The sequence below is a fragment of the Strigops habroptila genome, chromosome 5 (genome assembly GCF_004027225.2).
Source record: "Strigops habroptila isolate Jane chromosome 5, bStrHab1.2.pri, whole genome shotgun sequence".
NCBI classification, from domain to species: Eukaryota; Metazoa; Chordata; class Aves; order Psittaciformes; family Psittacidae; genus Strigops; species Strigops habroptila.
The window spans coordinates 73,746,850-73,772,433 of NC_044281.2; the positions used below are offsets into that span (position 1 = coordinate 73,746,850).

A 25,584-nucleotide genomic window follows, 5' to 3' on the forward strand; every position below is an offset into this window, starting at 1 on the left:
TTTCTGCAAGGAAATAAATAAACCAGAGCAGCAAATAGCATCCCAAATCTGGAGCAATAGCCAAGGGAATCAGCCCTTGCTACTGGGACTGCCAAATCCACATTACACAAGGGCAAGGAGGACTCAAGGAACTGGCAGTAGCTCACAGCAGTACTGAATTGATGCACACCTATCACCTCTCCTTAGGATGGAAAAGTCTCACCCCCATTCCCAAGAGGTTTAGATTAGACATTAGGCAGAAGCTCTTCCCTGTGAGGGTGCTGAGGTGTTGGCACAGGGTGCCCAGCGAAGCTGTGGCTGCCCCATCCCTGGCAGTGTTCAAGGCCAGGTTGGACACAGGGGCTTGGAGCAACCTGCTCTAGTGGAAGGTTTCCCTGCCTGTGGCAGGGGTTGGAGCTGAATGAGCTTTAAGGTCCCTTCCAACCCAAATCAGTCCGGGATCCTACGGAAGGCGTGCAGCCCGCTCCTCCCGGGCTTTGCTGTCAGACCTGAGGCGCAGCACCAGAGGTATGCGGCAGAGATGCACTGCCACCTCTTGTTCGGATAATGCAACAAGAGGAGATCGGGCTGGCGCCGAGAATCACCCTGCCAAAGCTGTGGGTAGTAGCAACGCCTCCAACCGCACATCATGCCCTGTAGCTGTGTGTAGTTGGATGCACATGCTGGTAAGAGCAGTTTACTAGCAGTTCAGCTGCTTTCAAGGTATCCACTACCTAAAAAGGGCCAACAAGAAATCTGGAGAGGGACTCTTTACATGGGCATGTAAGGACAGGACAAGGAGGAATGGCTTTAACCTTGGGGAGGTTAAAGGGAAGATTAGGTTAGATATTAGGAAACAATTCTTCACTATGAGAGTGGTGAGACACTGGCACAGGTTGCCCAGAGAAGCCCTGTGAGAAGGAAGGGGAGGCTCCCACTCACTAAAGATGACCATCCACCATGGAACACCTCGCCACCACCACAGGCCTTCCCTGACAGCTACTGGCACAACCCAGAGCCAGGCAGCAGTAAACAACAACGGTACAAACCACAGCCCCAAAGAGACTTCCATACATTTGTATGTTTATTATTTCAAAGTACAATATATACATAAAGTATAGTGATATCTTCAAAAACTTTATACAGAAATGGGTATCTACAAAATTAAATCAATAGACATTCTGTGTATATTCAGACAACATACATACAGATATTGGAAGGTTCAACATAGCTTCAGTTAGAACACAAAAGTGGGAAGGAAGCCCCTATCCATCCTGGAAAAGCTCTAACCACCACTCAGCTCCCTCTGTCTGCCCTCTGCCAGGTTTTAGGTCCTTGTGGAGACACGGGAACTCTGATTTCTAGTGCCACCTACTGCTGCTATTTACCATCACAGCCGTTTCCATTGACAGCAGAAGGGTGAAGCCCCATTTGGACAGACCTTGTTCTCTGAGCCCCTTCCTCGACTGGGGTCTCTGCAGCATAAAGGCTCTCAGCTTTACACTCGGAAGCCAGAGATCCGCGATATTCTTTTATTTCTTTTTAGTTATGAACCAAAATATTGTGATGAAAGATATCTCAAGAGTAGCTTCAGTTTTATCAGCCGGATGCTGCAGGTGTTGGCAGCAACCAGTGAGGATGATGAGAATGTGTCTGAGGAACAAACTGACCTCTGCTGTTTTGCGGAGACTACTATTGCACAAGTCTACATGGCAGTTAGCCACTGATTTCTATAGCATAAGATGATATTCTTCAGTTCAGAGGGTCTGGCTTTAGACACTGACAGCAATGGATTTTAGAGAGGGGGGTAAAAGCATATGCAGCTTTCCTGTAGGGCCTCTAACAACATCTGGATGCATAATGTTTGAATCTGAAGAGCACCCAGAGTAGTTAAGAAACAGATGTTTCAGCCTGTAGGACACAACTAGCTGCAAGCTTGGGATTTTCAAAAAGCAGCCTGTGGCAATTCCCTGCCTAATGGATACTGAATTTCAGTGACAGCTATGCAGTTAACTGCTCCAGTCTGCCTTCAAAATTAATCAGTTTATCTCTAGAATTCAGTTTATCCAAGGACAGTTTTCAATCTCAGGTTCATCACATGAAGTTTCCCACACAAGGGTAAGTGAAATGTGATTGCTACACAGGCCCTGCTCCCACTGCACACCAGCTATTGCTCACTTGCATGAACCACCCCATAGAATCCCACCTTTCAGAGGAAGTGTTCTTGTTACGTGCACCAACACCATCACACTCCTGACAATCCACCCCACGGAATCAACAGGCAGGTGGCTTGCCCGCAGCATTTCTATGGCTAATACAACACTGCCTCTCAGAAACGAGCAACACTGTGAAGCAAAGTTGCTGGCTGAGCCTGTGATGTATTTATTCATCACATTCTGGGCTTGATGGATAGTAATTTGCCAGTGTGCAAGCTAGAGTGAAATTTCCATCTGTAACAGGTATGCTTAAAAGAACACCTGTAGAAGGTGACTTTGGTCCATGAAAATAACGTGATATTTTGGCTACTCTGTGTGTCTCCATAATCAAGGAAAAGCCTGAGAAGCTACTAATGCTACAGAGAGAGGAAGCAGCATTTCCAGCAGGGCAGGAGGACAGCTAACTGGGTTTCTCAAATAACTTAAAAAGGAGAAAAAACCATGCCAAAAAGAAGTAAGAATTTCCACAATGTCATTGCACTTGTTCCATCTGCTCCACACCTCTCCTTCATTCACACTGTACACCTGGAGAACATACATTAAATGATGACAGTATTAACATGGTATCTAAAATACTGGAGTCATTCAGCTGAATGGTTGAAAATATCCAGAGATCTGGTACATTAAAACGTGAAAACACAAACATACAAGAGCTAAGCTATGTTTTGACATGCAAATTGTTCTAATCACTTCCTTTCAGCAGAAGGTCTAGTTCAGTCACAAACTGCCTGTTCACTCCCTGGAAGCTGGTGACAAATCTGTTTCAGCAGAGCCAGGTATTTTCCTCTTCTCATCATTTAAACAACAATAAAGCAGAGGTAGTCCCATGACTGCACTGGTCCAAATTCCCTAACACTTCAGATAATGCTCTCAGGAATTAGAAAAATAGATGTATAAAACCCACCCAGATTAAAGACTCAGTTTCTACAATGCTCAGTCAGGTTTAAAATCATTTGTTTCCACCCCCCCTTTCTAAAGGAATACTTAACCCTTTGACACCCAAGGGACCTGCTATCCAAGACTCTTGAAGCTCTTCTGGATCGCAAACCGGGTGTTGATCCCACAAGGACTTTCAGAGATGCCCGTCTTTAAAGTAAAAATGAAGTGGCACTGTCTTGAACCAGACTACTCAAAGCAAATCAGGCCCTTCTGCTCGATTTGGTTCATTACAAAGCTCAAGTGACTCAGTGGCATCCAAAAATGGAGCACGCACCCCAAATCACTGAGATGCTTTGATTAATTATCCTCCTGTGTGCTGGATTCAGGCCCCTTGTTTTGTGTATGATGCAAATGGTGCCTGCAGTAAGATAGATTCCCAGTTTCCCAAGCCCTATATCCTTCCTAATTAAAATAGCTAAAGCATTGCTATAGTAAATTTACATTGAATCTTTTTCCATGATAATGGGAAGTTCAAGTATTTAATAAAAACCCAAAGTATCTATTTACACTGTGATCTGGTCAATTCATTTTGGTCAAAAGGCAATAAATATAGAAACTATGTAGTTACTGCTGGAATAGAGATTTCTTATCCTGTAAATGACTTATCCCAGAATTCAATTGTGAACATGATGTTATGACTAAACAGAATCTTGTCATCTTGATATTTCTTTCCTCCATCACCCTGTCAGCCACTGAAGGACTAAATAACAGTTCTCAGTTCGTGCCATTTTGACCAACTAATTCTTCACAACAGTAAAATTAAGAAGTCGCCCAGATTTCACAGTCCAACCAATAGATTAAAATCCCATTTAGACACATTTCCCATTTCATACCATTACTTTCACTGGCTGGCCTAGCCAGAAAATTGTTAGCTTCCATTTGTCTCTGAAAACAAATGCAACCATGATGTCTACCTGTACCTACCTACCAATGGGCAGTTAAAACTCCTACTTTTAAAATACTGTTAGTTATGCACAAAGCCAGAGAACTTTATTAACCAGTTATCTGCTATCAGATTTCTTTAGATCCATATGTCTGATTTACAGGATTTGTCAAAGTGACATTTGTTTCAATTACACACACTCAACAAATGAATCAGAAAGCTGCTTAATCCCATAGTTTCACTTCTTTTGACTAAAGAAACTGACCAGTTGAATGTTAATCTAAAGCAGAAAATATGCAATATCATGGCCACCACTTAAAAATGAAGTTTTGTCATGAAGCATTTCTCCATGCGAATGTCAGTAACACTTCATCAACCTAAATATCAGAAATATGCAAGAGAGGAAATGATGTCTGAAAGCCCTTAAAGCTCAGTAACACTGGATATGTTCCACAGCAACTAAGACATAATTGGTTTTATTTTTTTCAAGCTCCATCATTAAGAGGCTCATTCATTATACAGTGCAGGAATTAAAATCTTACTGCAACTCACTCAAAACACAGTATGCACTGCAAAGCATCTGTCTGGCATTTCAGAGAAAAGGTTTAGATAAATGTAGTGTGTAGTAAAAGTCAGCAACACCTCAGGCTGGTACTGAGGAGACAGAACCATGTTGATGCCAAACCCTGTAGGTCTCTCACATAAGTTAGCCTGGAGGGTTAAAGGTTGTATATGCAAACTAGCAGATGCTTGTGCTGGCAGGCCATCAAATTCCAGGGAAAATGTAAAAAAACAGTGGTCTGGAGCACCTGCCTTTTCTGCATCTTCGGGTTAGTTATTCCATAGAAGTTTTAGTTATGTCTGCTTTATTCTCTGTTCCAGTTCATGCTTGTGTTTAATAAGCCGTTCTATTTCTGTTCCAAGAGTTTGAAGGTTTTCCTTTGGGGGCAAAAAAGAAAGGATAGGAGAAGTTATACAGGGAAAGTGAGTCAGCACAAAATGCACCAAGAAGTCAAAATTACTGTTTATGTCAGCAGGTTGTTACTTTCAAGTATCCAGAACAAGCACAAATGATTAGACAAGCTGGAGCAAACCAAGCTCATTTCAACAAAGGATGCAAAGCTCTCAGCAAGTCTTTTTTTGCAGTTACTAATATTCTACAAGCTCTCTAGAAAGTATAGTGTTCAAGGGAAATGATGATTATAGGACGAGATTTCCAACTCCTGCAGAACACTGCAGTCCAGCTGGCAGCCTGCACAACATTTTCCAGCCTGCCATCTTTCCCTTGCAGCAGACACACTGCCCCAGTAGCTGAACAGGGCACAGGGCCAGGCATGTAGCGACTGTGCCCTGGCTCCATTTCCCTAAGGGAAAGCATGGAAAGACCCTTATGTGCACAGGCAGCCCAGAATGTGTTTCAAGAAGTGCAGCATACTACAAGGCTCCCAAAACAGGCGTTCAGCATGAATTATGTTACCTTAATCTTTGATTAGCCAATGCTATCAGCGGCACCAGTTCACACTGAGCTGGGTTCTGAAAAACCACCTCCTTTTAACAGCAGGCATCTCTTTGAAGGCAGTATCTCAGAACCCCAAGAACATGTGGGATAACTGGCAGAGCTACTCACTTTCAATGTAATATTTTTCAGTAATGTATCTTCTAACACAGCCTGTAGCTTCCTGTTTATCTCTAAGGAGAGTTCCAAGGTGAGACCACTGTCTGCAGGATGCGATGTGTACAGAGATGCCATAATCCCACCCCGTCTACTCAAGTGTACTTTGTTGAAGTCAGAGGCCTCTGATGACAGTGTTCCAGCTTCTTCCCTCAAGATGTAGCTCTGAATAATCCTGGGGGAAAAAAGATTGAAAGGAAAATCACAGCATTACAAGGCAATGAAAAGTCAGATACTGAAGTAGCTTCAGATTCCTGCTTAAGGCAGTAAAAATCAACTCCTGCAATTTCTAGGTCATGGAAAACATGGGATACCAAAATGGCTATAGGAGGTGCTGGTAAGCTCAGTCACTACAATGCACAAAGTTTACATACTTAGAAGTATTCTGAGGAAGTAATATTGCTACTGGAGCAAAAAATGCCATTACTTTGCTGAAAGACTGTAGACAGGGAATCTTAAGCCTTCTACAGATGAGACAACAAGACTCTGCTCAAGAATCTTCATGAGCTGTGATCATGTTTATTAAATGGCACCAGATAGGCACAAATGTATAGGCTCCTTAAGCAAGGGCTCTACTTAACAGATAACTGGACTTTCCAGAGGACGGTGTATGCCACAATTTCTTCCCCTCCTAAATGAAGTACCAGACATCATCTCACGAGATGAGATTTCCATGTAAGTGGAATCTTATTTCGTGTTAAATCCTGACCACCTCTGGCTCAGATGCATTGTCTGTTTGACAGGCATGCCAGACTACCATCTGGAATTATGCAGATTCTCCTTCCAAAACAAACACACACAATCAGCACCCTTTTAAGCACATGAGGAGAATGGACTCTCCTGTTAGCCAGTGGCAGCAGTCCACCTCAAATCAGCCACCTGCTGACCATTTTGCTACCCAAAAAGCAGTTGCACCAGTCTATTCCTCCTGAAAATATTTAGTAATGGACAAATCAGCAATTTCTGTAACTGCTGGGGAAAGATAAAGAAAAAAATACCCCAAGACAAATCCCACTTTAGAGACTTACTGTCACTGCAATATTCTTATTATTTTCAGTTACTTGTCTGACATAAAATCCAGAATACTTGTCTAATGCACTAGCTCAACAGTGAAAAACTGTATGAACAGAACTCAGAACATACTTTGTTTTTTTCCTGATTTCCTCTACCAGTTGTTTAATGTGATCCTCCATAAATTCCATCTTCTCATTCTTTCGAGCATGTGCCTTCTGTAGCCTTAGTATTCTTTCAACCAAGACAGCCTTGTCCACCTCTGGGAAGCTATCCACAGCTACTGAAGAACCAGTATTCTCAGGCGACCGATCCTCATTGCTGCTGCGTGCGTTCAGGGACCCTGCAAATACATTCGGATTTGTAAAAGCTCTTTTTGCTTTTATAGCAGGCAAAATGTCTCCATTAGTGCACTGTACATATTCATTACATTTTGGAAGCTTAAAATATTTTCTTCAGAATGTCAGTTTCCTTTATATGTTAGTGGGGTTTTATATAAACAGTCCTTAACACTCAAGTGATACATGCACAGTCAACAGTGCAGTCCCCTAGCATGGGCATAGCTCCTTTAGCATTAGTGTGCTTGCTTCAGTAATACTTATTCCTCCATAAATACCTTCATATTCATTAATATTGCTTTTACAAGCCTGAGCTGATTTTAAACATACCTGTTTAGATTGAATATTAGGAAAAATTTCTTCACAGAGAGGGTGCTCAGGCATTGGAACAGGCTGCCCAGGGCAGTGGTGGAATCACTGTCCCTGGAACTGTTCAAAAACCGTGTAGATGAGGCCCTCAGTGACATGGTTTAGTGGTGGACCTGGCCATGCTGGGGTAACGGTTGGACTTTATGATCTTAAAGGTCTTTTCCAACCTAGCTGATTCTATGATTTTATGTTTTGGTCCGCTAAAACTGCAGCACTATGAAAACCATACAGACTGACAAAAGCCCTACGTATAAACACTCTGCAGCATTGATCACTTAGAGCTTGAAGTATTTTCTTCCTCTTCTTCTAAGTATTTATCTTTCTCATACAGTTGAGATTACAGAACACTTTGACAGAACTAACCCAACTTAAAACCCAAAGATATTGAGGAAGAAAACAGATGTTGTTTCCAGTGCTAAAGATAACCACTTTACTTCTAACTGGATAGAAAGTAATGAGTTTTACACAGATACACTGATGCCTCTAAACAAGCCAATTGATTTCTCATTTACACAGTTACAACTGTCAATAGTGCAATTAAACAAGGTTGGAAACCACTGCTCATCTTTGCCTCTGGCAGTATGTATGAAGGTTCTCTATATAAACTGGAGTCCTCTGAACATAAAAGCAACAAAGTAAAAAAGGTAGGCATCAAAAAAGAATGAGAATATATAAACATTATAAACACTAAACGTTAGTCTCATAATAAGAGCCTACAAATGCATTCAGTCAAGTGCCTTTTGTCGCTTGAAGGCTATTTGTCAGCTTTACTGGGAGGCTGCCCACACACTGTGTCTGCACAAGCACAGAAAGAGCAAGGCTCGGGGCTGCAAGCCATGGCAACCTTATTAAGATGGAAGGATTGCTCTGGCAGCCCTGCTATGTGCTATATTACCTGATGAACTGGAACGGCTCCCCATGCTGCTGACTTCTTTGTCATAATTACCATTTTCCATCTGATCCAATTTCCTCCGTGCTAAAAGTACAACAAAATGATGGTTACCAACAGCAGCTTAAAAACCAAGTATCTGTTACCCAATACACAAAAACTCGAGTCGTCTCTGACCTGCACTGATTTAACATGGCTTGACAACTGGAAGGTAATGGTAGCACCTCAAAAAAAACCCCAAATAGCTCCTTTCCTCTCCCTGCCCCAATCACAAAGCACCTCAATGCAACATCCACAATGATCCCTACACCCTGCAGCAGTTGTCAGCTGAAGTTGTCATCCACAGGATTAAGTGGGAATAGTAAGACTTAAATTTGATTTTACTTTTCAATAGGACTGCCATGTAAATAACTAGTGAATGACAGAATGGCAACTCTGTTCTGAGCTCTCTCAACTATATCACTACCGGGAACTGAGCGTAGTACTTGTGCCAGAAGCACCACTCAGTTCAGCAGGGATCAAGAGGGAAAGTGAAGAGCTGTTCATTTATGTACACGAAGAGACATGGAACTCTTGAGGAACTGTTTGAGGGAAGAGATCCTCTTGGCATTGTGTAAGGCATTTCAAACAGATTTGATGATATTCAAATCGATTTGCATTCAGAGCATATGCATTATTGGGTATTTAATGACTTCTATTTGTTGACAGAATTAGTCATCAGTCTCTCCACATCTATCTTTAAAAACTCTGTTAAATACACTAAAAAAAAAAAAAAGTAACTGTCACCAGCAATTCCTGGTACACTCAGCAACTATGAAACTTCTAGCAACTTCTGAATGTACTCCTACACAGACCAGGATCCATATATACCCACAGTGACATTTCTGTAGTCATATACGTGATAACAAAGACCAAGCTCTATTGAAAATAAATCTTTCATTTTATGTCTAAGCTGATTTCAAAAGCTGTATTTAAGACTGAAAATGGGCACTAAGGACTGTTTCCTGAACTGCAGTTTCTACTCTACAAGTTCTAACTTGCTCACTCACTCTCATTGTCTTTAGAAACAGGGAGAGCTTGAAGGGCCACACTCAAACTACACAGGACCCTCAACTCTACCAGACACTGAAGGAGGCTACAGATGGGGCTGACTCATTGCAACTGAAAATAATACCAACCTAGCTGAAGTTGTTTTGCAAGATCTTTCAGGTTTGCTGCATGCTTGCGCTTCTGGGTAGCTAATTCATCTTTCAGTTCGTCCACGTGGGTCTTCAGTGCTTCTAATTCTTCCTGCTCTGAAGCCAGCTGAGCCTGCAGCGTCTCAACCTCCAGCTTTCGCTGGTCTTCCTCCTTCTGTAACCTGGTGGCCTGAAATTGCAGTTTTATTTTCAGTCATATACAAAAGAATGCCAGCTTAACCTTACTAAGCCGTAACTCTGCACTTTTCACTTGAGACTCATTCATTTTACATTTATTATTTAAGCTAAAGACTACCACTGCAAATTAACAGGCAGCAGAGTGCAACGCTGCAGGAAGACTCCTGAACTATCCTGTTCTGCATGATGCAGTACATCATGCCAGTGCTTTTGAGGTAGTTCAGGAGTCTTCCTTCCACAGCTCTGCATGGCTGTACACAGCTCTTCAGTGCTGACACATTACATTCCACAACACACTGATTTTACTACAAATTACATTTATCTCATAGTACAAACAGGACCTAGGAAACAGCTCCCAGTGACACATTCCTGAAATTACAACATTTTGATTGTTTCAATGACAGCTGCACAGAGACCTATTTTGTACTCCAAGACAAGAAGAGCACCACAGTAACACCCCCTCATTCCAGTACAGTGTACCTCAGGATTTCTCTTCCCCCAGGAACACGAGGTGTTCACATCCCACTGCTATTTTTCTGTCCAACTGGCAAACTCAGTGAGTAGTTGTGGTCGGGTAAGTAAAGACACAAGGTGGAATTCATGTGCCACCTCTTTTATCAGTATCAGACATCTTACTAGAGCAAAAAACAAGCTGCACACTGTACTCACCAGATCATCTTTAGTCTGTTGAACACCTTCCAGCTGATTCTGCAGCTCTCTTTCGCTGTAAGAAAGCTTATCCACCTGGCTCTGTAAGGAATTGTTTTCAGACTGAAGCTGTGCATTCTTACTGGTTAATTTTTCAGTGAATATCAATAGCTCGGATTCTCTTTTCCGACTACCTTCAATGTCCTTCTGAAGATCAGCAATCAGAGAATTGAAACCATCTACTTCCTCCTTTAAAGCACTGATTTCTTGTTCATCTCTGTCAAAACAATTGCATCTTATTAGGGACAACTTGAGCTTGAGGATATGAAACCTTACTGAAATAAAAGCATTCAGGTCAAGACCAAATAAGGCAGAAGAATAATTAATGAGGCTGGGCATCTGTTAGTCACTGGATCATTTTAAATGCCAAGGGAGTTTGCAGGTTCCATTTCATGACATGTAACAGGTATCTGTATCCCACAGAACGATGTGTAGTCATTTGCTTCCTCAAGACCATCTCTCTGTATTCAACTTCATGAGCTTCTGTATAGGGTATAAGCAAACCCCTCAAAAACAGATCCTATAGGTAAGAGGAAGGCCTGCAAACCCAATGAGGGTGGTCATTCTGTAAGAGGACCTGTCTTTAAGAGATGGGGAAATACTCCAGTTTTGAGCTTCTCCAGACCAGTGGAGCACAGTGACTTCTCAAACATCCTTATCCAAGCAGTGCAGTTCCATTCAAAGGACATGTCTCACCCTACTATCCCTCTACAAAACAGTTCTTGTTTCTACTGAAGCACTCCCATTAGGAGACACTTGATCTGCCACTTGCAATCCACTTGAGTGAGAAAGGCTGTATCTTCAGTCACAGTTATATCTTTCAGTGAGTGAAATTAATTCCAAAATTAAACAGCTGTTAAAGTTACGGACTAAAAATTTCCTCCTCTCATTTGCTCTTGCAATACTATTTCATTACTTGTTCAATCATAGGATTTCCTACAGCATTCTAAAACCTTATCTTCCAACTGCAGCAGAAAAACCTCTCACCTCTCTCTCTCTCACAGGGACTGTGTATATTCAAATTTAATAACAAAATAAAGCTATACAAAGCAAGGGCACACATCTCATTTAATTCCCTGTTAGTGCAATTACCAGATGCCTCAATTCGCTTTAATCGATCCCGTATCAACATGTTTCTTTAAGCAGAGGTGAGGCTCAGGCAATCCAAATCATTAATAATTCTGAAAATTAACTATAATTTAGCAAAACTAAGTAACTGAATTCTACTAGAATTCCACTGCTAGAAATTATATGCTTCCAGCTACGAGAATTAGGAGTTTGTGATTATGACAAGAGAAGTTAGCTAGCATTGCACTACCAAAAGATAACATCAGAAGGCACCCTGCCTTCAGTGTTTTTTAGGCTAATTCCACATTTCAGAAGACTTAAGACTGAATAATTACAGCAGTGATTTATTTCAGTGATTTATGCTGCAAAATAGCTCACCTATAGCTCCCACTTAAAAACTCATGCCAGGAGGCTATGCTTATATTTTACATTTCCAAATAGGTTCTTTCATTATGACAGGGAAAATCTCCAGTTAACAGTCAGGGTTGAACTAGACAAAATTGAGTGTTTAGACCATCCAAAGAGAGATCTCTAGCTTGTCCTTAAAGTACTTCAATAAAGGAGACCAGGCAACACTGAATGTAATCAGTGCCCAGCTCAGCCACAAAGTTCTTCCCAGCATTCAAACTATCTTTCCTGCAAAATTCCTCATTTTTATCCTTCCTCCAGCAAACAAGGATAGCTCAACATTCCCTTTGTAATAGCCTTTTATACATTTAAGGATGTCTCCCTTCCATCTTCTTTTCCCTAGGCTGGAAGAACCCCTATTGCCTCCTCTATTCTTTTCAAGAAAAGAGATAAGATTGTGTGAATTAAGATGAAATTCCTTCCATATTCTTGCAAGAAAATGGAAGGCCATAAGTTTATTTATGCTACACAACAACAGGAAAAACAGAGGTCAAGATTCCAGGGCTTCTCTTTCCTAGATGGTAATGGAAATTTACCGGTCCAAGTTTTAAACCTCTGGTTGAGATTCCACAACTTTGTAAAGCTTTCTATGGAGTACTGGAAAGATGTTAAAGTCATTCCAAGAGAGAAATAAAACACACTATGAAAATTGATGTAAGAATAACGAGTGTTGTATGGGAAGGATACTTAAATAAAATATCCACATTGAATAGGAATAAGAGAAATATTGAAGCATGTCTCAATTACTGAGAGGAAAAGATAACTGAGGAAACAAGTCTGTACTTTCCCACTGTGATCACAATCATTTTAAATCATTTGGCAAGATCCCAGGTGATAAATAATTGTTACTGATGGAAATGTAGCTTCAGTTGTCTCTGCCATACTGCAGCTTCCCTAGCAAGGGTCATGACACTGTGCCAGTACAGCTGACCAGCACACAGCAAATGATTTATTCCCTAAACCTGAGGAAGACCTATAATCACCCAAATATTTTTCAGTAGTAAGAGCTGTTTAAAAGCACAGGAGGGACATGTGTGGTTCTGCTTAACTGACATTTTGTTTACCCGCATTTACACACCACCACCAGCGTTTGTATACTCTGTATGTACCATACAGAAACATGACTATACTCAGACACTACTGAAGTGTCCACGAACCCAACTCTTCTCTGAGGTTATTATGACCCTCACATAATAATCATTCTTAAATGAGCAACCTTTGACACAGCAGAATGAATTCCAGCCCATTAGAAATAAAAGTGCTCCCTATTACCTGAATACAGCATCTGTCAAATACATGCAAGTATTTTTGTTAAATACCTTCATTCATTCACCACAATTTCAAAGCAACCTGTCTTTCCAGTTTAGTTGCTTTTTCCCAATCTTTCAGTAAGACAAGCACTGGGTAAACACCTAGAAGGCCTAACTTCCTAAAGAGTATGCCAGAAAGCAAGCACTTAATGTAATAAAGACAGACATTGAATTAGATTTATCAGTCCCGATCCTCTTGTCTAATAAAGAGACTTTCAAGGTTATCTCCAGTGCTAACAATATTGATTTAGATTAGGAAAAAAACCACTTACGTTAGGACAGGGATTTTCAAATCAAAGATCAGATCAAAGCATCAATAATCTCAGTAAAGAAAAACTTTCCATAACCCAGTTAATCTTTTAAACCATTCCCCAAAGTGCACAGCTGTACCTCTGATGCTGATCCTGCAGCCGATCCACAGTTTTCACTCTGTCCAGCAAATTCTGAATTTCACTTTTCTGTCTATTAATGATTTCTTTATACTTGGATAACTCATCTTCTGTTCTTAAACGCTCATCCTCCAGACACTTTACCTAAATAGAAAATAAAAATAAATCAGAAACTATTTGTTCTCCCAAACTTCAGAACTGAATCATTCTGATCAAATGTTTAAATTCTTGTACAAAGCTCTTGTGTTATTTCTTGGTGGCTCAAAGCCAAGCTTAGAACATTTTAGAAGTATTTTAGATTAAAACAGACCAAAAAAAAAGGGAAAAAATAATCAAATTAAACAAATGTAATTAACATTAATTTTGTCCAAACCCTCAAACTCATCAGTGTAATGGACCAGAACCCAAAGCCATCATCTTTCCAAACCAACCCCATATTAAGTCTTCCTCCTTTTTAATAAGATCTTTTTGAGGTAAATCCCTGCTCTACATAGAGAGACTGGCACACTAATCTATACTCTGCTCAGAAGTTATGGACAGCAGGTACTCCTTACCAGAGGCCACATGTACTCTATAAAACTGGTTTCACAGGTAGGAAGAGTTTACAAGTACTTTTTTCTTTCTCCAAAGTTATTAAATTTACAAGATGCTTAATAAAACGTTTCTTCCCACTTTGCAGTCAAACAAGATGTATAACATGAAACAAGACATTGTTGTACTACGGATCGACTGAAACTCTCTGAGAAAGGCTACCCAGAGTCAACAGTTACGTAGTGCTACTAGTCTCAAGCCAGCTAGTCTCTAATCACACCATTTATTCCAAAAGAAGTAAAAATACAATTAACAGATTGAATAGAGTCTTGTTCCAAACCCCCACACTATGCCTTTAGCCCACCCCACTGCAATCCAGCACAGCACACATTACCTTTGTTCTCAGTGTTCGAAGCTCATCCATGCCTTCTTTAAACGTTCTCTTCAAGTCTTCCAGTTCTTTTATTTTGGCATGATGCACCTTTTTAAAGAGTGAGAAGCTCCTTGAGAAATCGAAATGGACAATGGCATCTCAAAAACATCCAGGCCAATGCAGGCCACAACAGCTGAGAGGGCTTGAGGCAGAACAGGTACCCTAAAGGTTTGGATTACTTAATCAAAAAGCAAAACCTGAAAGCTTCTTTATTCTCAGAAGAAATGAGAACAAAAGTGTGAATACAGACTCTGGTTTTAGGTGTACAAATCTATGCCACAACAGCCCCAGAGGAAAGTTCTAGGCAAAATGGCACTTGGTTAACTCTGAAGATGGCATATGCACATCTGAGCTGTGAGCAGGTACTAAATCATTAGAGAATCCAGCTTCTGGGCAAGCAAATCTCTACACAGAACAGAGGCTGTTTCCTGTCTCTCTTTGCCACATACCTTGGCAAAATTCCAGTCAGAGAAAGGCCTGCCTGTCATTTGAACTTGTACTCTAAATTACAGCAACATTCATGTTTATAAATGAAAGTGCAGTTATTTCATCCTCATCATATCATACTTTTCCCATAACTTCATTTTTAATAAGTGAATCCAAGGTAATTGAAAAAATCCTCCAAAAAACAGGTCTGGAGGCAAACACGTAGGATCTAAGTATAGTAGTATGGGATGTAGTATCAGGCCAAAAGTTGAAAGCAGCTTAAAATGAGATTTTCAACATTAAAAATTCATGTCATTTTTAAGTTGCCAACTTGTCTCCCCACACCACATACTTACCTCCAGGTGATCAGACTTCTCCTGAATTTGTTTCTCTAGTTCTCCTTTAGTTACTCGGAGTTTTGCATCCAATTCATTTGACTTAATTTCTTCTGACTCCTAGAAGAATTGAAGAAATAGGAGTTTTAGAGTTTCATGTTCCCCTTTCTAGTTTTCTGAGCATACAGACAGCTTTTCACATCACATCTAATAATTCTGAATGTGCCAAGCAAGACCCCCACACTGCATGTCAATGAATAATAATCATTCTCCCTTTTATTTAACAACTTTCCAAGTAAAGAAGCCAGTGACTATTCATCTCAGCTTTGTAGCTTACACAAGATATCCCTGCTACAGCTTAAGATAGAAACGGAGGAAAAAGGAAGACTCAAAAAAAACCACTAATTTCACGTCCTGAGAAGACATGCCTACCTGATAGGTCTTTATCATTTCTTGACAATTTTTTCTTATCTGGTCTGCTTCTTCTTTTGCTTCAGTTAATTTTGTCATTGCATCTTTGAGGCGTTCTTTGGTTTCCTATAAAACCAGTAACAAATAACGGGTTAAACTTCTTTATCTAACTTTATCTGGGAAAAGCATTTCTCATAATAAAAGTTTCCTAAGTCAGTCTGGAAAGAATTAACAAAAACCCACCCAGCATTATTTTTCATCTTGCCTCCATTCAACTATTACTTTATGCAATTTTATTTCCAACACTGAAAGCACAACAAAAGGATCTCTTGGTTATGTGCCATGCACATTTTCAGAGGATAGATTTAACATCGCATGAAAACTAAGCTGACAGTTAATTCACAGAAACAAAACAACAAAAAACACAACCCAAATTAAAAGTTGATCACCAGATTAAACAGAATTCCCACACACATCCTCCTCTCATCTCCTTTCCACATTTCCATCTCGGTATCAGCATCTTTAAAAGCACTGTTGTGGCTTTTGCTGCAGGGATTCAAATTAATGCTTTAAAACACTTTAAAAACAGATTTTAGTAATATACACAAAGTAAATAGCATAGCAACTACATTCCTCGGACTACATTTTCATGTCATGGTATCAGTACCACTTCACTAACCTTGTGTGAATCCATTTCTGTTTTCAATTTGTTCTGAGCCCATTTTACTTTGATAATATGAGAATTGATTTCTTCTTTCAATTTTTCTATTTCCCTGCTGAGTCGAGTGGCTTCACCATCCTAAGTAAAAAAGTCATGGATTTTATTTTAGGTATTAAATCATCCAGTGCTTCTACAACAAAGACTCCTGCTCAAGTGTCAAATGCAGGGTTTTATTTTCCTTAAAAGTCTGGATTTTACAAAAGCATGCACATTCTTGAGAGTAGTCAATAATGCTTTAGCCCATAATCTAGTGGAAAAAAGCCCATTAGTGTTCTGGTCTGAATAACAAGGCAAGGCTGCGTTACTAATAGTATACATTAATGTTACATATTTGTTTTAAAAGGCAAGCACGGTCTAGTGTTCCAATCTAAAATAAGTATCTCCTGTGTAAGCTGCATGGTCCTATTTTGGGGGTTTTTTTGGTAAAAGGATGAGGAAACCCAGGTTTGAAGTGGTAAGGTCATATATTATACACAGCTACAGAAAACACTAATGGAATGGCATTACCAACTATAACGGTGCAGACTAATGTGAGCACTGACAGCAAAACTATAACGGTGCAGACTAGTGTGAGCACTGACAGCAGAACTATAACGGTGCAGACTAGTGTGAGCACTGACAGCAAAACATACCTGCTCTAGTGGAAGGTGTCCCTGCCCGTGGCAGGGGGTTGGAACTGGATGAGCTTTAAGGTCCCTTCCAACCCAAACCATTCTATGCTATGCAAGTCAAATCGCTAACCTGTGCCAAGAATGGATGTTAACAGAAGCACACTGCTAGCGTAACCTTTTATACCAGCATCCACAACCCAGTGCATGAAGTCAAACTTCTATCCTGTGTTTCTGAAGCAATAGGCTCATCTTAGCAAAAAAAAATTTAAAGCAGCACCATATGAGGGCAGCACAAGTCCTGTAAGGCTCTAGTGTAATCCTCAGCAGAAGACAGAGAGTACATTAAGCTTTGTTTAGGAAACCTGAAGTCATGCTCCCATTTCCTATTCATAGGAGACAGGATGCTGAGGTGATTTTTTGTTTCGGAAGCATTCATTTTTAGGACTTCAGATGTATTTTTCTGACCCTTCTGTGCGTAGTAAAATTGCTCAGAAGAGAGACAAAACAAAGTTTGAACCTTACTACCCATTTTTTTGATCTTTCATATGAAATAGAACTAGGAAGCACAATAAAAGAAAACCTGGAAAATTTCAGAGGCTGGTGGGAATCTCTTACCGAGCTTCTAAAAAAGAATGGCAGATTATTTGAATTGGATCTGAAAAATTCTATTACTTTATTACTAATTTCTAGTAGCACAGAAAAGAAAATACGGAGTGTAAATATACAAAATAGCAAGAGAATGCAAGAATTGAATGCCATTACCATTTAAAAAAAATATATCCAAATCAGCTAGAAATTCCCTCAGAATCCAGGCATCTGCAACAAGCAGTCTTTCAATTTTCTCAGAGAAAAAAAGCCCTCATGTTTCACAAACTAATATTCAAGGAAACATGAAAAAGAGCTTCAAAAAGACAATGAGAACTCAGTAACTTCCTCTCCTTCCCTTGAAGGAAAAGGGTTTTTCACAGTAATATAGCAAAACCAAAAGAAAACAGGTTCCTTTCACCAACAGCAAACAAGTGATAAGGTTGTTCTGATAGTGCCTTTAATCATTCACTCAAGTCACACAGCAATACTCAGAGTACCTTGGTTTCATAGAGCTGGTGCAATCTTGCTTTTTCCTGAGAAAGTTGTTTGATTTTATTAGTGTGCTTTTCTATTTCTTTGTTTGCATCTCTCACTCTTCTCTCAAGTGTCTCCTTTTCCTTTCGGAGGTCAAGCGACTCCTTCTCCCCTCGGACGTATTTCATCACCATCGTTTCTTTCTCATGGCGTGCTTCTTCACACTTCTTGTTTGCCTTAAATATTAAAATCGAAGGAATCAATCTCGCATTTCATAATTAGCTTTTATAGGACGTTACTGGATATTTTCAGTATCACCGTATAGTGCCAAAGTAGGACTCAAAAGGTCCAGTGTTGCAAAGACTAACGTTATATTCCACTAAAGTACTGGAATTACTCAGACTTCTAACAGTAAATATGCAGCTAGGCAGCTGCAGCTTCACAGCTGCATTTCAAATGAGATATCAATACATTAGTAATTTGGAATATAAACTGTTGTTTCGGAAGGAAACAAGTGTATTTGGTAAGTTTTACTAACAAAATAATTTTGCAAACACCCAGTATCAGTCCTCTGTATTCTCTCATCCACGTGCCAATTGCACCACCAATATACAGTGTCTTACTTCTGCAAATTCCCCTCACCCCAAACCTAAGAAATCCTGCTTCAAATCAAATAAAAGGAATGAAAAATAAAAGAATCAAACACAGCTTTAGACTTTGTACAATAGAGAAAATACTTGGCATAATATGATATTAAGAAGTGAGAAAATAATCTGTTTTCAGTAATACATGAGACAAAATAAGAGCTTTGTGCTAGAGTTGAGAAAAATATCAATTTCCTGATAGCGTGTCTAGAAAAAGCCACTGCCAGCTTTTACCTCCTTCTGAAGCAGGATCTGCTTACAGGCAAGAAAAATGAGATTGCCTCGAGGGCCCAATTCCATACAGATAAATATACACATTAAGAAGAGTTATCAGGCACTCTAGAATGGTAACAGCTATTTAGAAATTCACTGATGACACTTATCAAAGCAGCATACATAACTTCATGCTGGTAGTTCCCATTTTGGAAAATACTGCCTTACCCAGTTATCTAACAACTGAGCCTACATGTTTCCTACCAGAACCAAATTGGTTCATAAGATGACTTCAATAATTAAAGGTTTTCCATATTACCTGTTCCATTCGAAAGGCCATCTCTTTATGCAACTGCTGAATAGCATTTTTGGCTGCTGCATCTTGAGCTACAAGTTTGTCTTTACTAGCTTTCAATTCTTTATTAAGCTCTTCCATTCTCGCTTCCAGCTAAAAGAAATTATCATATAATTATAGGGAAAATAAGACTTTAATTGTGTTTCATACAGGCAAGAACATTTCACACAACATTAGAAGCTTCAACAGACATTTACTTGTATTTTACACTTGTCAAGCTGCAACTATCCATATTGACACCTAGCTCTGCATTACAGTATGAGCGTGAAAGATGTCAATTCTCATCTTCAGTGAGACTGAAGATGCATCAAACCAAGTAAAACATAAGGCATAATAATTTACTACACAAAAAGTTAAATTGACAGCAAAATGCTGAGATGCCAGAGCAGAGCTGGCTGCTCTCTGAAGCTGCTTCACCTTCCACCCTTTTGTCACTATCCCTGTGCCATATCCTCCACCGTGCCAGCAAAGCAGTCATGCATCCAAACTGAACTGGGAATTAAATCATTGAAAAATAACTCAGCAAATAGAGACGTGCTTAGTCATTGTGCTGGCACGTTTTTAGCCACCTAGTGAACCAAGTCAGACCACTGACTGATCCAGCTGAAGAATAATTGCCAGTGTTCAACTGGAACACTTCCCAGAGTGTTCCAGGCAAGTCCAGCACAAGCAGCAGCAGCACAAGAGCAAGTGGCGACTACATAAGCCGCAATACTGTCCAAAGGTTGTTCAAGTTGTGCCTTAATGACTATCTGCTTGTACCAGGGGATAGCCAAGTTACCACAGTTAAGTTGGTTTGGTTTTGGGGGGTGGGTGAGGTGTAAAAAGTACAGGGTCAGTATCTTACATTTTTGTGCTACTCTGAACTACATAAAAGGGAAGAACAACCTCAAATGCTTCTGTTAGCACACAAGGAATTGATCACACCCTGTTCAGCTCTGCAAATGAATCATTATCCATAGAAAAAGTTTTATGTGTAGAAGCATGCCTTTATGGTCTGCTTACAGCTGTGAGTGTAGCCAAGCCTTCACTGGCTTGAAAGCCACCAGAAAACACTAATCCAGAAATTGTAACAATAAAACATCACAAATGAAGAAACCTCAGGTGTTTCACTGGGATGTCTCTTAGAACTCCAGGTGCTATCCAACTACAGTATAAGAGTATTATCCAAACTGGTACTTTTTGATATCACTAGCAAGCATGTAATATCATAGATCCTACTTTTCCAACCAGAAAGCAAAACTCCTTCCCTTACAATTTGGTTTCTCCTCCAGAACAGGATAAAGCAATTGCTGCATGATACAGCACTGTATGATTTCATGAAGCTATCATGGAAACACAGACAAGAGAGAATGAGTAAGCTGCTCATACTGATTTATATTCAAGCATATGCAATTCCAGGTTGCAGCTTAAAACCAAGACTTTCCAATTCCAATCACATCATGGGTTTTTAAGATTCTCTGAAATTAACAAAAGACAAGCTAAGCTTCTACATATATGAACGCATTCCTCTAGAGCACTGCTAGCCTGACATGCTGCTTTGGGAACAGATTTCTATGCAATGCAGATGTTAACACAGAAACCTGACAACTAGGGTAGTACCAGCAGTACTTTGACAAACAAATTGGTATTCTAAATGCTCTCTCTTGCCAGATTTGTAAGCTGTAATCAGTGTATGAAGCTGGACAACCAACTGCAGGAACATTAGCATATAACTGTACCAGACAAGCGGTGACACTTGAGGTGATATCTTTTCTTCCAACATTAATACCAGCCTACCTCACACTCTATATTCCTCTTTGGCCTGTCGTGGTTCTATACATATAGGGAAATGCCTGTGTGTAGTAACTGATAATATCAAAATAGCACGCAAGACCACAGTTAATATGCTCTATTCCTTATACACCTTGCACATATTGTTAACTGCTCTAACTACACCTCCAGCCACTTCTATTAGATACAACAGATAACAGAGGATAAACATGACAAATTCAGACCTCCTTTAAGCCCACATACATGCAGTAAATCATCCCATCAGGACAAATGGCTGAATGTGTCATTTGCCTTCAACATATGCTTTCTTGAGCCAGGAAGCCAAGGTACACAAAACCCATATACCAAAACAATCCACGAAATGGGATCTCTTGACTTGACAAGAGACTTCCAGAAACAGTGATGTGAATCTTAAGTGATGTGAATCTAGAAAGACAGTTTATCCAAAGACACTATCTGATTTTAGCCAATTAATATTTCTTGGAATGGAAGAGCAGATTTATCCCCTTAAGATAATAAGCATGGACATTCCCTCCTTCTGATCTATACTACCAAGGATGTCCTGTCACTACTGCCACTGTTTAACACTGTATACAGGTGTGACACTAAACAGTGCTTCTGGTTTATTATCTGTACCTGTTTAATAATGTTGAGGTGCTGCTTTTCTGTTTCTGTTCGTTTTTTCAATTCATCTTTTAAGTTGTCCTTTTCCGAGCAGATTTCTAAAATCAGTTCCTGATGTTTTTTATTCTCTTTAATCAATCTGTAAATAAAAAATAAATAAATATAAAACAAAGTACATCAATACTGGGGGGTTTTACTTGGGTTTAGTTTTGAGATTTTGCTCTTTGATCTGCAAATCCTATTGGGAGTTACAACCAGAAATACTAATAAAATCCACGAAAACCTTACAAAACCAGATCAGAATTATGTTGTGGCTGTGACAGCTCCAAACCAGCATCTTCCTTCTGAGGAAATTGCTTGTTTCCCGCACTTTGAGGTTGCTATGGCACATGACAACGTAAGACATTTGGTACCTCTATGCAACTACAGTACTGCAAATGTTAATATTATTTTCAGGTACTCATAAGACAGTAGCTTCCAGCTCTGACAGTCAAATGTCTGGAAACACAGGTATTGTGTACATTTCATGGATTGCTCAGAATAGCCCTTGAAGTTCACAACCTGGCAAAAGACAGAACCCTGATTTTTTCAGTCCCAAGCAGGTCTGTAACTACTACAATAGTGTCCCTGCTCATACTCCTTATAAAGCTCAATTTTTTTCAGCACTGGTTTGTTCCTTTGCAGTTGAGCTTTTCAGAGCCTAAGCTGAAGCTGACACATACTTAGTCTGACCTAGCACTGCAACAAAAGGTAGTTACACCTTTTGTGTAAGTCAGACATTAAAGCTCAGACATTCTATTGTCAGATTGCTGAATAAAGAGGGTCTCAAATGTATTTAAACGTTTGAAGATACAGTTAAATGGAGGATATTTTAGGCCACTAACTGCATGAATTTGTGGGAGACATGCATTTACCTGAACAAGGTATTTAAATATCCCTTTACACACACTGTCGTCTCTAGCTCCCCTCCTTTGAAAAAATTCACTGAACAAACTAGTCTCCTAAATCACAAGGAATTCAAAACCACCAGTGCAAGAAAGCTTAGCACTTCTGATCTGGTTTTTAATTTATTATTAAATATACCAGGATTACAAATTCTTCATTCACACAATTGCTGCTCATCTATATATCCTAGATCTGAACACTGGGCTACTTCCAGAGCACTGTAACAAGCAATTCTGCTGATCATAGACTAAGGGACAAAATCAACCCAACCCAGAATGCACTTTGAACCAAACATAAAGTGTTCCACAGCAGTTTTACATGCTTGAGGTGAGTCCCCAAGAGTCAAAGGGGTGCAGCTGGGATAGCAGCTGGCAAAAAAGAGAGACCAAAGTCATGTTTCTATGTAAAACTTTCTGTATGTATACATAATACACACATATGTCTTTAAGACAGTAATTGGTCCATGGCCAACAACACTGACCTTGCCTTTGAGTTTACTGTAAACAAGTAAAACCCAGATAACTTTTAACATATGATCTCCTGGAATTACAACCATCTACACACCCACCACTTCAGATTCCCACTCCTCCTCCTCTGTAATTACTGAATGTTTAACTAGGTACTCCCAAGCTTTCTGGTCATCAACTTCCCCCTCACATTTATGATTTCTGTCAGAGGTTAACCGCTGCAGTGCTTTCCCTACTGGGCACATCTCTCTCTGTGCCTGGTTTCCCTCCCATTCCATGGTATCAGAGTGCCTGACATGAAGACAGGACACTCATTTGCAGCTCTGCAAGCAGGAATAAATTTGAAGTTAGAGGCTACATTTTGTTAGCAAAAAACATTTCTAAAGGGGTAACAGAATATGAAACATCACGTGGGGAATGAAGAAATCAAATAGTGAACTGTCTCTGATATAGATATTTTTCATGTAGTATACTGCTTGGTAGAACTATTGATCCCAGTTTACTACAGCAAAGTTTATAAGCCATGCATTTCAAAAGTCCTCCTGTAAAATGTGGTAAGACAGTAGTTTATCTATGCATGACATTTTCAACTTAAAGATTAGCTCTCAACTGCTTAGCAACTTTGCTGGATCATAGCAGGAGACTAAATGCTACTTAAAAAAGAAACAAGTAATTTCAAACTCAAATAAAATGCACATTGTGTGAGTTAGCAATTATGAAGATTAATTTCTCCAAAGACATATATGGACTGAATGAATCCTGGACTATTTTTATATCACCCTTACTTTTACAGTATTTGAGTACTTCCAGACATTGGCAGGCTATTCAACTCAACAGTTGGCTATTCGGTCCCTGCCAAATTCCACAGTAATTCAGAGATCTAAGCACACATTTTTATTTACAAGCACATGCCACAAGTAGAAATAACTTCTCGCTTAAAGAACATAATTAAAAATGCTTATTAACTGTCCTTGTAACAACTCATGAGAGACTACATGGTTCATACCAAGATGTTGTATGCACCTGTACACAACATGCAACCGAAACTGTTTGGTACATGCCACCAATTGTGATGAGCATGATCAAATACTCACTTTTTTATAGTCTGTTCTTGCTCCAGGTATTTCTCTTGCACACACTTTTCAAACACAGCCAAGGCATGCTCACCCTTCCGCACACCATTGGGGGATTTTCGTTCCTTTGGAAGATCTGTAGATAAGAGTTCAGACTCTATTTCCTTTAGCAAATCCTCCTGTGAGGAAGCCTGATGGATTGTGGAAATAAGCTTCTTTGTGCAGTCTGTGTCGTAGGGACTTTCGGAATAGATTTTATCGCTTGAGTTTTTCACAAAGTCAGACTCCTCCCTTAGCTCCTCTAATATTTCCATCAACGACTGTTCCGTCTGGTTAGTTTGGGGATCTTGCCGTTCAAATTCTTCACTAGATAAATGTTCTGGTTCTGTGGAGCTTTCTACCTTTCTATCAGAGCAGGTATTCGCACAGCAATGTGCCCCTCCACACTGCTGCTCCAGTCTTTCTGCCAGGGCCCCATTGCTGCTCATGCCAATAGCTGTTGAATCCTGGTCCAAGGGCAACAACCTGGATTCCCCTCCTGATACACCAGCATCAGCTTCAGTGTAACTGATGCTTGAGCAGTCCTTCATTCCAGATCTTTCATCAGACTTCTCATTACGAGGGGACCCCGAAGAGGCATCATCTGAGAGGTTGACTGGCTCCAGCGTGCTTTGCATTTCTGGTAAATGTCCCTCCATCATTTTCCTTTGGAAATCTAGAAGTAAAATTCACATTACACAACACATTATACTCAAAAATCACAATGAAAAGAGATTGAGGGGGAAGAAAGGCTACTGGAAAGTAAAAGTGAAAGGGCAAAATGATTCAGATACCTAAGTGTAATGCAGAGCTGCTTGATCTTCCAGTCTGACTTATAAGTAAATGCTCCAATACACGTTTTTCTAAGAGAAGGTGAGAAATCAAGGATAGCAAATGGGAAGCAATGGGATAGTAAATGTCAAGACAACAACAAAGCAGCAGAGCTTTTTAAAATTAAATCAACAAAAATTCCACATAATCACTTCTGAAAAACACTTTAGACATAAAATAACAAAAAAATATGTAAGATTCTAGAGTCTTAGACCTTTCATTTTCCTATACACGATTTGAAAGCAACAACATGTCACGACTTACTCATTTTTACAACACACTGTGACTCCCTCATCCAACCAGAACTTCCTTACTGTCACATCCTCACTCACCACCCATACAGCAAAATGTATCTGTACCCAGCAACCTAAAGGAAGGGGCTGGGGGAGGATGGGGGTGAGATTCTCTTTTCCCATCTGCTTTCAAGCAGCCAAAATCCCCTTGTGGAAGAGCACAGATGGTCTGCGGCAGATCTGCAAAGCAGACACTGGAGGACTTGAAAAGCTATGTAGAAAGTGTTCTATTAGAAGGACAT

General features: G+C 39.9%; 1 protein-coding gene across 4 annotated transcripts in view; it reads right to left on the bottom strand.

Annotated features, from left to right (window-relative positions):
* Positions 1–1,045: 1,045 nt before the first annotated feature.
* CCDC186 (coiled-coil domain containing 186) overlaps positions 1,046–25,584 on the bottom strand; it is a 37,084-nt gene continuing 12,545 nt past the window's right edge. For 2 of the 4 annotated variants that reach the window (XM_030485976.1, XM_030485975.1), the window contains 15 exons: positions 24,201–24,894; positions 21,707–21,833; positions 19,262–19,390; positions 18,109–18,321; positions 16,371–16,490; positions 15,713–15,817; positions 15,302–15,400; positions 14,481–14,567; positions 13,557–13,699; positions 10,342–10,597; positions 9,475–9,664; positions 8,303–8,383; positions 6,833–7,043; positions 5,645–5,864; positions 1,046–4,956 (listed from right to left, as the gene is read on the bottom strand). In XM_030485976.1, the coding sequence (XP_030341836.1) occupies positions 4,873–4,956; positions 5,645–5,864; positions 6,833–7,043; positions 8,303–8,383; positions 9,475–9,664; positions 10,342–10,597; positions 13,557–13,699; positions 14,481–14,567; positions 15,302–15,400; positions 15,713–15,817; positions 16,371–16,490; positions 18,109–18,321; positions 19,262–19,390; positions 21,707–21,833; positions 24,201–24,880 (2,745 nt within the window). In that variant the 5' untranslated portion in view covers positions 24,881–24,894 and the 3' untranslated portion in view covers positions 1,046–4,872. Of the gene's footprint in view, positions 4,957–5,644; positions 5,865–6,832; positions 7,044–8,302; positions 8,384–9,474; positions 9,665–10,341; positions 10,598–13,556; positions 13,700–14,480; positions 14,568–15,301; positions 15,401–15,712; positions 15,818–16,370; positions 16,491–18,108; positions 18,322–19,261; positions 19,391–21,706; positions 21,834–24,200; positions 24,895–25,012; positions 25,294–25,584 lie in introns of those variants that run through there. The other 2 variants (XM_030485978.1, XM_030485977.1) reach the window with 2 other exon arrangements.